Source organism: Oncorhynchus mykiss, chromosome 9, assembly GCF_057628025.1.
Source record: "Oncorhynchus mykiss isolate SJ-2025 chromosome 9, ASM5762802v1, whole genome shotgun sequence".
NCBI classification, from domain to species: Eukaryota; Metazoa; Chordata; class Actinopteri; order Salmoniformes; family Salmonidae; genus Oncorhynchus; species Oncorhynchus mykiss.
Genome location: NC_143030.1, coordinates 12,969,593 through 12,984,782, shown reverse-complemented (window position 1 = coordinate 12,984,782; position 15,190 = coordinate 12,969,593). Strand labels below are relative to the sequence as shown.

General features: G+C 42.9%; 1 protein-coding gene across 2 annotated transcripts; it reads right to left on the bottom strand.

Annotated features, from left to right (window-relative positions):
• Positions 1–1,174: 1,174 nt before the first annotated feature.
• LOC110531421 (cbp/p300-interacting transactivator 1) lies at positions 1,175–13,920 on the bottom strand. Of its 2 annotated transcripts, none has more exons than XM_090183501.1 (2): positions 13,768–13,920; positions 1,175–3,678 (listed from the first exon to the last, which is right to left on the bottom strand). In XM_090183501.1, the coding sequence occupies exon 2, from the start codon at positions 3,663–3,665 to the stop codon at positions 3,129–3,131; it is 537 nt and encodes a 178-aa protein (XP_090039627.1). In that variant the 5' UTR covers positions 3,666–3,678; positions 13,768–13,920; the 3' UTR covers positions 1,175–3,128. The 2 variants fall into 2 exon arrangements, with proteins under 2 accessions (XP_090039627.1, XP_021470294.2); XM_021614619.3 differs by lacking the exon at positions 13,768–13,920 and adding an exon at positions 6,377–7,544.
• Positions 13,921–15,190: the final 1,270 nt, after the last annotated feature.

The window sequence follows — 15,190 nt, the reverse complement described above, 5'->3', positions numbered from 1 at the left end:
CTGATGGCCAAATGGTAAAGAACATCTAGCCGCTCGAGAGCACCCTTACCTGCTGATCTATAAATTACGTGTCCGTAATCAAGCATGGTTAGGATGGTCATCTGAATCAGGGTTAGTTTGACAGCTGGGGTGAAAGAGGAGTGATTACAATAGAGGAAATCAAGTCTAGATTTTATTTTAGCCCTCAGCTTTGATATGTGCTGAGAGAAGGACAGTGTACCGTCTAGCCATACTCCCAAGTACTTGTACTACCTCAAGAAATACAGTATTGATTTTCATATTATTGTAGCAGCTACGTAAGTCAGTGTTTGAAATGTAATATATGGTACCCATACATTATATGGCTCTCATTGTGATTCTTATATGATTGTAAATATGTCATATATCAAATTCAATCCGTCTCAATCTAGAATAGGCCTAAACACACAGTTGAACTTATTTTCGTAATATTATCTTGATTCTCAAGTCTTGCCTAAATGTCTTCATCGGTAGTAAACAAATCATTTTTGATATGTTCTGTAGCCTGTTTTTTCTTCTATTCCCTGAGCCTCTCTGATTTCCTCCCGTAATCTCTGTCGGGAAATACCAACGCGCAGGACAGAGCCCTTCTGTTTGTGCGGCGCAAGATAATCAAGCCGTTATTCCGGGTGTTCCCATGCCGAATGTCACCAGTGACGTCCTGTAGCTTGCTTTTTCCTATGCTTTGGATTCTGTCTACTCAATTCAGTCTGTTACAAGTCATATACTTCTACGCGAAGCCGGTATATTATGCCCGTCTGACCCCTGGTCCTCAGTAAACCTGCAACAGTGTGGGTGTATATATATACACACACAGTCTGAATCAAGGTTTTCATATGATGGTCCTTGTTTCTTTAAAAAGGTATGCAGTTTCTAATCACCTTTATCTGCAGTGTTTCGTCGTTACACATGCTGCCTGTTGTAGGCCTACAGTCTGTTGCTTGTGTTATTGGACTCCACCAGTGAACTTTGAGGCATTTTGAAAAAGTTGACGCTAGAGGGCGACATTTTATAAGAAAGTTATGACCAACCATTTTTCATTCATGTGTGAACTGTTCTCAACTACAGAAATCATGAGTTTGTGCACAGATAGTGAACTAAGTTGTGTAAAAACCTAAATGGTAGACTATAGTACTAATGAGAAACGGAGAGAATATTCTGTTCGGTATTCTTTATTTTCCCCAAACATGCAGAGAACAAAAATACAACCATTTAAATATGATCTAGTAAATTTACATAGAAATACAAATGAGATGCAAAAAAATTAAATCAACCTCGGATATATTCTTTCCGTCATTTAAAATTGCAAAACAAAAGTCAAAGATGAGACAAATAAAGAAATGAGGTCCACCTCTTAAACAAAAGAAAGCCTTCAATTGAAAAAAGGTGTGATTTTAAGAAACTAAGGATCATACAATCAGTACAGTATCTACTATACAAGTGATTAATTACTATCTGATATGTTTCTTTTACAAAGTCAATAGCCAGAGGTTTCTCACCCTAAACCAAAATAAGTCATAAAAATGTGAAATGTAATAAGCAAAACGAACAGAAACTAAATCAAAGTAAAATGTTCTTGCGCCAGTCGTCAGTCGGATCAAAGGGTTTCTGTTCAGGAAATTACAAGTTGGTAATATTCCATTAGTTATCTTCAATGTCCTGGGTGTTAAAATGTGGTCTTTCACGTCGTGTTGATGCAATGTGATTCAGGCTTAGGACTCTATTCACTGAAACCTGGGAACTTAGTCAATTGAAACTTTCTCGTCAATTTTTTCTGTCTTAAAAATGAGTTGCATAAGACATAAAAATAAATCTCTTTTACAATGTAGGTACTGTAGGTAAATCAGTCAATGACTCAATCATCAGTTTGTCATTAGGTCGTCTTCAGCTCTCCCATTCCACCCCAGAAAAACAAACAAGGCAGCCATCTTTAACTGCATCCTACAGCCTCATTAACTAATAGATTGGAACAGTCAAATGGCACCCTATTCCCTTTATAGTGCACTACTTTAGACCAGGACCCATAGGGCTCTGGCCATACGCGCACTATATAGGGAATAGGGTGCCAGTTGAGATGTACACATTTACTTTGACAGTAACATAGCAGAGTAGGTAGTGACGGAGTGTCTTGGCTCAGAGCACAGGAGAGAGAGAGAGACAGAAGAAAAGGGAGAGACTCATAGCTCTCTTTGCTTCTTCAGACATCATCCATTTGACATAGAGCAAGAGACTTACAATACATACAGAGAGAGGGAAAGCGAGACGGGGAGATCGGGCAGAAACAAGACTCCTACAGAGTTACATGAAGACCACTGACTTTGAGACTCAATAACGTATTTAGATACAGACAATAGCATGGAGACTACACAGGCCTCCTGTCATGTCTGTCTCATACAACCTCTCACACACAGGTACACATCACTCATCTCTCTCGCGCATTCTCTCACCCTCACGTCGCATCAAACCCCCTGAACCCGAGGGTAACTGAACAAGTGCCTGTTTCACAGCTGCATTACCGCAACATAATACCACCCATCCTTCAGTCAGTGTGTGTGTGAGCGTGTGCAGGAGGCCCGTGGGAGGTACAACGAGACAGGCCCCAGGCTCTTCTATCCCTCAGTGTTTTCCCTACTGTTAAATATAGATAGGGTCCTGTGGGTTTTGTCCCCTCTTGGTTTCTGTTGTACCGTTGGATGTTCACAACCCTTAACGCCGCTTCAGGGTCCTTTTGCGCCGAGGAATAAATGAAGGTAAACACAAGTTCCCCCTGAAGTCGACATCCTCTCTGACACACAGACTCACAGAAAAACACAAGACGAAACCCCAGCCCCGTGTCCGCACTCTGTCCTTCTGAGAGAGGAAATGAGAGGGTGGTACAGAGGGGAAAAAACAAGAGCGCATGCTCTCTTTGGGTCCGTTTGTGGTCATCATTTTTCTTTCAGAGAAAAACTAAGAGGTTGACCCCCCCAAAAAAACAAAAGGACAGTTTCTCTTTCTGTGTGTTTAGGTTAGTATGCGGCAGGGACGTCGGAGTCTGTGTCCATCCAAACAAGAGACTAACAGAAGAATGAAAGAGAGCACAGATCCCCTCCTTCCATCTCTCTATCCGGTCAACATCCAGCAGGTACGTCCGCTATAAAGTCAAACTCATTCTGTCCCAGCCAGAGTTCAGGCAGCTCATTGGCCCGGTCCAACCCCAGCTCTATGACCAATGACATCAGAACCTCTTCATCCACTGGGTCAGAATCTATGATCCCGCCAGATCCACAACTCTGGTTCCCACCTCCGCCACCTCCAGAGGTACCCCCGACCAGCTGCCCAGTCGAGCCCACCGTGGAGCCCCCAAACCCCCTCTGAGGCCCTGAGTTGAGCCCTGAGGCACCACTGCCTCCAGCCAGACTCTGGTAGTGGGAGTTGAGTTTCTGGAGCTGCAGGCTGGCGAGGAGGTGAGGGCTGGTCTGGAGGGTCTGCAGGCAGAAGGGCTGTGGTTTGGAGAGGGATGGAGAGGTGGAGTTGGGAAAGGGGTCATCCCCGGGGGTCTTGGCAGTGACCGTCATCCCAGGGTAGTGGAGCAGGGTGAGGGAGGATGGAGGAGGCTCGCGGTCCTTCATGACGACGTGGGCTGGGCTGGAAAACAGTGAGGTCATCACCTGGGGACACCTGAGAAGGAGGAAGAAACTGTGTTACGATGACATCATCAAACGGGGACACACCGCCATACAAGGCGGAAGAGATGACAGGGAGTACTGAAAACATACAGGATTATTCTGTTAACATATGACATCAGTGTTTAGATTAGAGTGATAAGCCTGCTTGGCTTTAAAGTCACCTGCTTCACTAGGTCACCACTAGTAAGTAGCCTGTTCCAAATCCCAGATTGAGACATGGCCCTGCCTGGCTAAAAGAATAGCCTCAATTAAATTTGGGGGGGGGGGGGGGCACAAAACAAAAAAATCTTTAGGTGGGTCACAGCACGGAGAGATGGCACCTTATTCCCTATATAGTGCCCTCCTTTTGACCAGAACCACTTCCCCTGACCTCTAATGACAGTCAGTCAAAAGTAGTGCACTATATAGGGAGTATGGTGCCATTTTGGATACATACTAAAGTACCATAGAGGCTCAGAGGGGACTGACTGGCAGTTCATAATAAGGGTTAAAGAAAACAGGACTTTTGAGGACTGAGTCACATGATAGAAAACACACACACACATATAAATAATATATATACACACACACACACACACACACACACATACACACACGTGCTGATCCCACTGCAGACCCCTTCCCAACACACTCATTTGACCCCCTTCCTGCCCCAGCCCATATTTATGGAGAGGGTAATTGCTACAGGCAGGCATGCAGCTGCACTGGACCTACAACACACCAGCATCTCATGAGCCCTGCCATTGACAGCTGTTGAGGATTTATCGCTGTGTGTGTTCTTCAGTCCTTTGTGTTCATTATTCTTTGGCTGATTACTGTCAGGACTGCAGACTGAAATACGGTTATTAAAATGAATCCTTAGGAAGGAGAGACATTAGGCCCCGTTCAAATACGGTATTAAAATGAATCCTTAGGAAGGAAAGACATTAGGCCCTGATTTAAAACCTAAAAACTAAAAGTGGTAGTTGAGAATCTCACGCACACACCAAAAGTGGTAATTCAGGCACTCAGTGAAACCTCATTAACCTCATCTTCAGACCAAAACTACAAGCACATTATCTGCTTTACACTTTTTGCAAAACACTAAACACAGTTCTCTACATTAGACACATCATTCAAAACGAACAGGTCTCGTGTTTCTTTTGGAAAACACTGCCGTTCAAAATGCCACACTCATTTTACCGACACAGTGCTGACGTGTGAAAAACACTTCTAGCTGATTTCTTCACTTAGAAAATCAGAGCTTGAGCACTATAAATAGGCTTCAGGTTGGCTTTCTTGGTTTGGGCAACAATGGAGGCCAATTAAAGGAGAGAGAGTTAGAGGAAGAGGGGGATGAAGACGAGGAGGAAAAGGACAAGCCTATTTATTTATCTTCTACTGTATTTTGTCATCTCAGTGTTCATCCTGAAATCTGGATGAAAAGGTTGTGAAAGAAACATTTGATTTTTCCCCCTTGCATTTCTGTTTATAGTTTAAATACATATTGCATGTGTACATACTGCATATGTTTGTGAGCATATGTACGTGTGAGTGCTATGACAAGCTGCCGTGGACTCCACTGCACACGGAACATGCAAAAGACACAAGATAGGAGTGTTTTACATTTGTCACGTCCGTGTGTAGTTTGCGTGTATAAGAGCTAATCAATTGTTGGTGTGTGCGTGCGTGTGTGTGTGTGGAGTTGATGCAAAAACACAATTTTGAGAAGAGTCAAAATAATTTAGAATTTAGTGTTTGGTTTTGCAAGAGGTGTGACGTTTTGCATGTGTGTGTGTCGAGTCTCTAGAAAAGTAGCCGGAGTCTCAAATCGTGTGGAAGCAACTGTCAAACTGTAAATGCATTCTCCCTTAAAAAGGAGACCATGGACCGCATTCGAATACTTTAAAATGCATCCTTAATAATGAAGTGGAATGTTTCGTTCACTAAACAGTATTTTAACCTGGTGCCAATATCAAACTGTTTGTTGACAGACAAAGGTAGGCTATTCAACTCGTATGGGTGGTTTATTTAGCCTATAAACTAATCACACCATGTCAAACAATCACAATAGAAGTTACTTGATTACATTAATCACATCCGCCTCCCCGCAGACGTGGTCCGGACCTGAAAATGAGCATGGAACCCCTCTGCTTCTAGCCAACAACAGCGGTGTCAATTACACAATTACCATGCGTGTCGAGCCAATTAGAACGTGAATCGCTCAATATACACACACACACACACACACACACACCTTGACCATATGGTGAGGCTGAGCATGGCCACTTGTTTTATAGTAATTGAGTCAACGCTATGAGATATAGAAAACCACACTAACATTTACAGCCAACAGAATACCACTTTGTCAAAGTAACAAACGTTTTGACAAAGCCCCATTTTCTACCAAATGCCCATTTGGTAAAATAGGCTGAATAGTTGACTAAAAAGCCATACTTTTTAGAGATTCGTGTTATGGAGTTGTGTTACGAAATCATCATCCAAGATGTGCGTAAAATGCATGTAATTCACCAGTTCAAACCGGGAGGCAAATCACAAAAAGGGCTAAACGAAACATTTTAGGGGGAAAAGTTATTGGTAGCATTTGGCAAATAAGTTCACAATTTCCCCCATTGCTCTGTGAAATCAAACTATTGTGAATAACTTCCATAAAATGTTAACGGAACAATTAAAAATGTAAAATAACATACCCTTTAGAACGCCACTTTTAAACGCAGCTGTAGGTCCGTTTGAGGAAGGCAAATAATGGTCAAAAAAAGTCAAAATGTACAAATCAACTCCAACGGATCGCAGGATAACACCACACCCGTAAATGTTTGCTGTCAAAAACTTTGACAATTGTTGTAGTCTATATTTAGTAAGGAATCCGCCGGTTCCTGTTGAGAGCTATAGTCATAAAGTAAACGGTTGAGTCAATATTGTCCTCGTGCTGCGTCTCTCCTCGCTCTGTGCGAAATAACAGACTGTCCGACTCCGGGATAGTTCCCTCACTGTGGTTGTTACTGAATATAAAGTATTATTTTCTCTCACACACACACGACCCTCAAGTGAGGCGCGTTTGTGGCGGGACAGCATTTAAATCACGGCGTGGATTTGTAGAGGAATAGGACTGACGCACCACGGTTATCGCACAATAAACGGTTCATTCCAGTATCGGAGGAAACCAGTTTCCGGAGTTTCGGTCATGAAAGCGCTCTACGGAGGCAGATGTTTTCTATTCTCAGAACGAGCGCTTTTCTCTACAGTCACAGATCAAATCCTATTGTTGTCTATTCTATTCTACTCCAAACAGACAACTCACTGATTATCATTCATGAGAGAACGCACAGCCTCAACATTTTTTAATGGTCTTGAAACAATAACTGTTGATTTATTTTCACGAGAAAAACAATGTTCACAGGAGGAACCAAATAGAAAACCGTGTGGATATGATCCAATACGCACGCACGCACCCGCGCACACACAATTGGCCTTAGCCTATTGCGTAGCCCACCTGGAGAGACCGCTATGCTAACGTCTCATCATTAGGGTAGGCCTATTTCATATCTAAAAGGTCATCTGTTACAACTGGCTATAGGTCAAATCACTCCAAATGATTTGCTAAAATAAAACAACAATAGGAAATAGAGACCTAAACATTTCCTAAACCTCGAGGTTATCGTCAGCATTTTTTTCATCCGTTTTAGCCTAAATAAATATCATATTTTCATTAATTCATTCTAAACAATATACCTACGTCTCAATATAGTCAAAGAGAGAAAAGAACAGAACAGGTGAAGCCAATATTATTTTAGAACTCCACGCGCCTTAATTCCGTTTAAGTTAAAGGCTCACGAGCATCTGTCTTTAGTCCCGTTGGCGCGCGGAGACAGTTAACATGTAGATTAGGCTCGAGCGTGATGTATGGAAGTTCGTGGAGTCCTCCCCCGTGGGAAAACAGTATGCAAATTAGATTAACGGTTTTCAAGTACCCCTCTAACGTAAAACTAGGCAAAATGGGTAAACACACAGAACGACCGAAGTAAGCGCACATTAACGTCACCTTGAAGTTTTCAATGAGTCTGCTGTGGGATCATTTTAGCAAGCCTCCCACAGAAGTATAGCCTAAGCAAATATAAGTTGTTAATAACATAATAGACATTGTACCGAACTTTTATCTAATTTGATCATTTATCTAAAACGTAAACTGATGTCCTATTCAAATAATGATGCCATGCCACTCTGGAGGGAAACATGATGTTGGGAAGTCCTGACGGAGTCAGTCCAGTCGCCACACGGGACAGAGCAGGCAGGTGTGCTATTCAACAGCATGAATGGAGAACATAGAGAGATGGGAGTTTGATTTCAGGCAGGGGAGGAGAGGAAACGTTATATAGGCTCTGAGAGTTTCTTTAGTGTAAATATTCATTGAAGTGGGTTGATGAACTTGGATGGCATGACACAAGACATTGCTAACTATGCTTTAAGAAGGTTCTCCTAAAAGAAGAAATTTGAGAAGTTCTCAATAATTTTCGATAAAAATAGAAAAAATATTAAGGAAACAGTTATTTAAAAGGTTCTCCTAAAATATCTTGTGAATTTGGCCCCCTGAAGTTGTCTTATTTTGGTCTCCTTAAGGGGTGTCTGGGGGAGGAATAAGGAACCACACTTCTCTCATGTTCATTCATTTTCTAGGGTCTTTGTGCAACAGCCGTTGAAGAGAGAGCGTTTCAATCAGTTCCGTCTTTCCTATTAACCCATAAACACACTAATGACTTTCCCTCGTTTCACATTCACTCTGAGGGAAACCACAAGACTGACCACGGCATCCGTAGTGTGAGTGGGTGTGTGTGTGTCCTGGCCATGGTGTTTCAATTAAATCCATAAAGATCACAGACAGAACTTTACAACTTCTGTTGCACACATGGAAACCACTTTGATTCACCACTCCTAGTTTACATCTCAAACGGCACCCTATTCCCTTTCTAGTGCACTACCCATAGGGCTCTGGTCTAAAGTAGTACACTACCCATAGGGCTCTGGTCTGAAGTAGTGCACTACCCATAGGGCTCTGGTCTAAAGTAGTGCACTACCCATAGGGCTCTGGTCTAAAGTAGTACACTACCCATAGGGCTCTGGTCTGAAGTAGTGCACTACCCATAGGGCTCTGGTCTAAAGTAGTACACTACCCATAGGGCTCTGGTCTGAAGTAGTGCACTACCCATAGGGCTCTGGTCTAAAGTAGTGCACTACCCATAGGGCTCTGGTCTAAAGTAGTGCACTACCCATAGGGCTCTGGTCTAAAATAGTACACTACCCATAGGGCTCTGGTCTGAAGTAGTACACTACCCATAGGGCTCTGGTCTAAAGTAGTACACTACCCATAGGGCTCTGGTCTAAAGTAGTGCACTACCCATAGGGCTCTGGTCTAAAGTAGTACACTACCCATAGGGCTCTGGTCTGAAGTAGTACACTACCCATAGGGCTCTGGTCTGAAGTAGTATACTATCCATAGGGCTCTGGTCTGAAGTAGTACACTATCCATAGGGCTCTGGTCTAAAGTAGTGCACTACCCATAGGGCTCTGGTCTAAAGTAGTGCACTACCCATAGGGCTCTGGTCTAAAGTAGTACACTACCCATAGGGCTCTGGTCTGAAGTAGTACACTACCCATAGGGCTCTGGTCAAAAGTAGTGCACTAGATGGAAAGGGGTGCCACAGATGCACAGATGTCAGTTTGGTGTCAGTTTGGTGCCAGTTTCCTCTTAGGATGTTATTGAAGCTCACGTTGAGAAAAAAAAAGAACCAAAAAAATAAGACTATTTAACATCAACATACTCAGATACAGATTTCTATTTTATAATAAAACATGTTACTTACACCATATAATACAGATAGCATTTTATAATAATACAGATTGCATTTTATAATAAAACAGATTGTATTTTATAATGAAACATGTTATTTACACCATATAAAAGGCAAAAGTGAACTGTAAAAAAAACGTAAAGTTGTACTTCTGTGAAACCGAAAGTAAAATGATACAAAACAATTGTACACTCCAACAGTACTTCCAGTTGAATTTAAACATGCAGTTTGAATAGGAAAAGGACAGAATACACGCTTGAAACATTTCATTAGATAGGAGATCGTATCATTGACACGTCGTCTTAACACACAGACTGTGTGAAAATGCTAGGAATGCTCTTCATCTGACACTGCAGTAGTAAAGATCATGTTTAGCACCAAGATCATAACAGATTTGTAGCTCAGTTGGTAGAATCACATTAGTTTGATACCCCTGCTATGTATGGACTGAGGATGATCTTTAACTCAGAGGATGATCTTTATGCTGAGGATGACCTTTATGCTGAGGATGATCTTTATGCTGAGGATGATCTTTATGCTGAGGATGATCTTTAATATGGGGATGATCTTTAACTCTGAGGATGATCTTTCACTCTGAGGATGATCTTTATGGTGAGGATGATCTTTATGCTGAGGATGATCTTTATGCTGAGGATGATCTTTATGGTGAGGATGATCTTTATGATGAGGATGATCTTTATGCTGAGGATGATCTTTATGCTGAGGATGATCTTTATGATGAGGATGATCTTTATGCTGAGGATGATCTTTATGCTGAGGATGATCTTTATGCTGAGGATGATCTTTATGGTGAGGATGATCTTTATGATGAGGATGATCTTTATGCTGAGGATGATCTTTATGATGAGGATGATCTTTATGGTGAGGATTATCTTTAACCCTGAGGATGATCTTTATGGCGAGGATGATCTTTATGCTGAGGAATCTTTATGGTGAGGATGATCTTCATGCTGAGGATGATCTTTATGCTGAGGATGCAGTTTGAATAGGAAAAGGACAGAATACACGCTTGAAACATTTCATTAGATAGGAGATCGTATCATTGACACGTCGTCTTAACACACAGACTGTGTGAAAATGCTAGGAATGCTCTTCATCTGACACTGCAGTAGTAAAGATCATGTTTAGCACCAAGATCATAACAGATTTGTAGCTCAGTTGGTAGAATCACATTAGTTTGATACCCCTGCTATGTATGGACTGAGGATGATCTTTAACTCAGAGGATGATCTTTATGCTGAGGATGACCTTTATGCTGAGGATGATCTTTATGCTGAGGATGATCTTTATGCTGAGGATGATCTTTAATATGGGGATGATCTTTAACTCTGAGGATGATCTTTCACTCTGAGGATGATCTTTATGGTGAGGATGATCTTTATGCTGAGGATGATCTTTAACTCTGAGGATGATCTTTATGGTGAGGATGATCTTTATGATGAGGATGATCTTTATGGTGAGGATGATCTTTATGGTGAGGATGATCTTTAACTCTGAGGATGATCTTTATGGTGAGGGTGATCTTTATGATGAGGATGATCTTTATGGTGAGGATGATCTTTATGGTGAGGATGATCTTCATGGTGAGGATGATCTTTATGATGAGGATGATCTTTATGGTGAGGATGATCTTTATGCTGAGGATGATCTTTATGGTGAGGATGATCTTTATGATGAGGATGATCTTTATGGTGAGGATGATCTTTATGCTGAGGATGATCTTTATGGTGAGGATGATCTTTATGATGAGGATGATCTTTATGATGAGGATGATCTTTATGCTGAGGATGATCTTTATGCTGAGGATGATCTTTATGCTGAGGATGATCTTTATGCTGAGGATGATCTTTATGCTGAGGATGATCTTTAATATGGGGATGATCTTTAACTCTAAGGATGATCTTTATGTTGAGGATGATCTTTATGATGAGGATGATCTTTATGATGAGGATGATCTTTATGATGAGGATGATCTTTATGCTGAGGATGATCTTTATGCTGAGGATGATCTTTAATATGGGGATGATCTTTAACTCTGAGGATGATCTTTATGCTGAGGATGATCTTTATGATGAGGATGATCTTTATGCTGAGGATGATCTTTATGCTGAGGATGATATTTATGGTGAGGATGATCTTTATGGTGAGGATGATCTTTATGATGAGGATGATCTTTATGCTGAGGATGATCTTTATGCTGAGGATGATCTTTATGGTGAGGATGATCTTTATGGTGAGGATGGTCTTTATGATGAGGATGATCTTTATGGTGAGGATGATCTTTATGCTGAGGATGATCTTTATGGTGAGGATGATCTTTATGATGAGGATGATCTTTATGATGAGGATGATCTTTATGCTGAGGATGATCTTTATGCTGAGGATGATCTTTATGCTGAGGATGATCTTTATGCTGAGGATGATCTTTATGCTGAGGATGATCTTTAATATGGGGATGATCTTTAACTCTAAGGATGATCTTTATGTTGAGGATGATCTTTATGATGAGGATGATCTTTATGATGAGGATGATCTTTATGATGAGGATGATCTTTATGCTGAGGATGATCTTTATGCTGAGGATGATCTTTAATATGGGGATGATCTTTAACTCTGAGGATGATCTTTATGCTGAGGATGATCTTTATGATGAGGATGATCTTTATGCTGAGGATGATCTTTATGCTGAGGATGATATTTATGGTGAGGATGATCTTTATGGTGAGGATGATCTTTATGATGAGGATGATCTTTATGCTGAGGATGATCTTTATGCTGAGGATGATCTTTATGGTGAGGATGATCTTTATGGTGAGGATGGTCTTTATGATGAGGATGATCTTTATGCTGAGGATGATCTTTATGGTGAGGATGATCTTTATGATGAGGATGATCTTTATGCTGAGGATGATCTTTATGCTGAGGATGATCTTTATGATGAGGATGATCATTATGCTGAGGATGATCTTTATGCTGAGGATGATCTTTATGCTGAGGATGATCTTTATGGTGAGGATGATCTTTATGATGAGGATGATCTTTATGCTGAGGATGATCTTTATGATGAGGATGATCTTTATGGTGAGGATTATCTTTAACCCTGAGGATGATCTTTATGGCGAGGATGATCTTTATGCTGAGGAATCTTTATGGTGAGGATGATCTTCATGCTGAGGATGATCTTTATGCTGAGGATGATCTTTATGATGAGGATGATCTTTATGCTGAGGATGATCTTTATGCTGAGGATGATCTTTATGCTGAGGATGATCTTTATGCTGAGGATGATCTTTATGGTGAGGATGATCTTTATGGTGAGGATGATCTTTATGATGAGGATGATCTTTATGGTGAGGATGATCTTTATGATGAGGATGATCTTTATGGTGAGGATGATCTTTATGATGAGGATGATCTTTATGATGAGGATGATCTTTATATTTTTGTGAAACTCCCCCCAAGATCTAGTATGTTTTGTATCTATCCAGGGGGTGTTAACATGGAGCAGGGTTTCTCAGACTCGGTCCTTGGGCCCCTCCTGGTTGCAAGTTTTGGTTTTTGCCCCAGCACTACACAGCTGATTCAAATAATCAAAGTTTGATGAGTTATATCAATCAGCTGTGTAGTGCTGGGACAAAACCCAGTGGGGTAACACAAGCCCCCATCATGTCTCCTTTACCCGTTTAACACAAATAATATGCAACATATCCCCACCCTACATGTTTCCCAGGCCTTTATATCAAATCAAATCAAACCAAATTTCATTGGTCACATGCACGTGTTTAGCAGAGGTTATTGCGGGTGTAACAAAATGCTTTGTACACAATTTTTTCCTGGCCTAATAATGTAAGAAATAATAAATAAAAAAAACGAAATACTGCAAAGTTTCCTAAGAGCTAGAAGCACGGCAGCCCTCTCTGTCAACGCCATTTTCTCTGAACATCTTTCAGTGTAATATTACAACACCCCCCCAAACTATGGAACTAAAAGTTCAGATTCTGGGCCATCTTAATCAAAATTCATTATGATCTGAAAGGCAAAACTCTTACGCTGATCCGCTTTGTGAATACGGGCTCTGGAAGCCATTTTACGGAGCCAGAATCTCAGTCTGGTCCCAGTCTAGCCCAACCCACCTCCCCAAAGTTTAAAAAAAGATCACAGACTGAAACAGAAACAGACCAGCAAACACCAAACAGGCAACATTAGCACCCTACCTTCGTCAGTCTCCCACATTAAAACATCCCCCTGGAAACATTGTTTTCCAACATCTCTCCTCTCCACACACACAGCTCCAACATACTGTCTTCATTAGCCTGGCCCGATGTCTGTGTGTGTTCATTACCCCAGGAGGACCTGATTGGAAACATGAGACCAAGACGCCGCTCTTAAACCAAATTCTTCAGATTCCCTGTAAACAACAAAGGGGAGGGAAGGGAGGAGGGTTTGAGGGAAGGGAAAAGGGATTGAAAGGACGGGGGAGGGATTGAGGGACAGGAGGAGGGATTGAGGGACAGGAGGAATGATTGAGGGACAGGAGGAGTGATTGAGGGACAGGAGGAGTGATTGAGGGACAGGAGGAATGATTGAGGGACAGGACGGGGGATTGAGGGACAGGAGGAATGATTGAGGGACAGGAGGAATGATTGAGGGACAGGAGGAGGGATTGAGGGACGGGGGAGGGATTGAGAGACAGGAGGAGTGATTGAGGGACAGGAGGAGGAATTGAGGGAAGGGGGAGGGATTGAGGGACGGGAGGAGTGATTGAGGGACGGGAGGAGGGATTGAGGGATAGGGGGAGGGTTTGAGGGACGGGGGAGGGATTGAGGGACAGGGGGAGGGATTGAGGGTCGGGGGGAGGGATTGAGGGATGGGGGAGGGATTGAGGGACAGGAGGAGTGATTGAGGGACAGGAGGAGGGATTGAGGGTCGGGGGGAGGGATTGAAGGACGGGAGGAGGGATTGAGGGACGGGAGGAGTGATTGAGGGACGGGAGGAGGGATTGAGGGTCGGGAGGAGTGATTGAGGGACGGAGGAGGGATTGAGGGGCGGTGGAGGGATTGAGGGACTGGAGGAGTGATTGAGGGACAGGAGGAGGGATTGAGGGACGGGGGAGTGATTGAGGGACGGGGGAGGGATTGAGGGACAGGAGGAGTGATTGAGGGACAGGAGGAGGGGTTGAGGGACGGGGGAGGGATTGAGGGACGGGGGAGGGATTGAGGGACAGGAGGAGTGATTGAGGGACGGGAGGAGGGATTGAGGGATGGGGGGAGGGATTGAGGGACGGGGGAGGGATTGAGAGACGGGAGGAGGGATTGAGGGATAGGGGGAGGGATTGAGGGATGGGGGGAGGGATTGAGGGTCGGGGGAGGGATTGAGGGATGGGGGGAGGGATTGAGGGATGGGGAGGGATTGAGGGATGGGGGAGGGATTGAGGGACGGGAGGAGGGATTGAGGGACGGGGGGAGGGATTGAGGGATGGGGGGAGTGATTGAGGGATGGGGGAGGGATTGAGGGTCGGGGGAGGGATTGAGGGATGGGGGGAGGGATTGAGGGATGGGGGGAGGGATTGAGGGATGGGAGGAGGGATTGAGGGATGGGGGAGGGATTGAGGGATGGGGGAGGGATTGAGGGATGGGG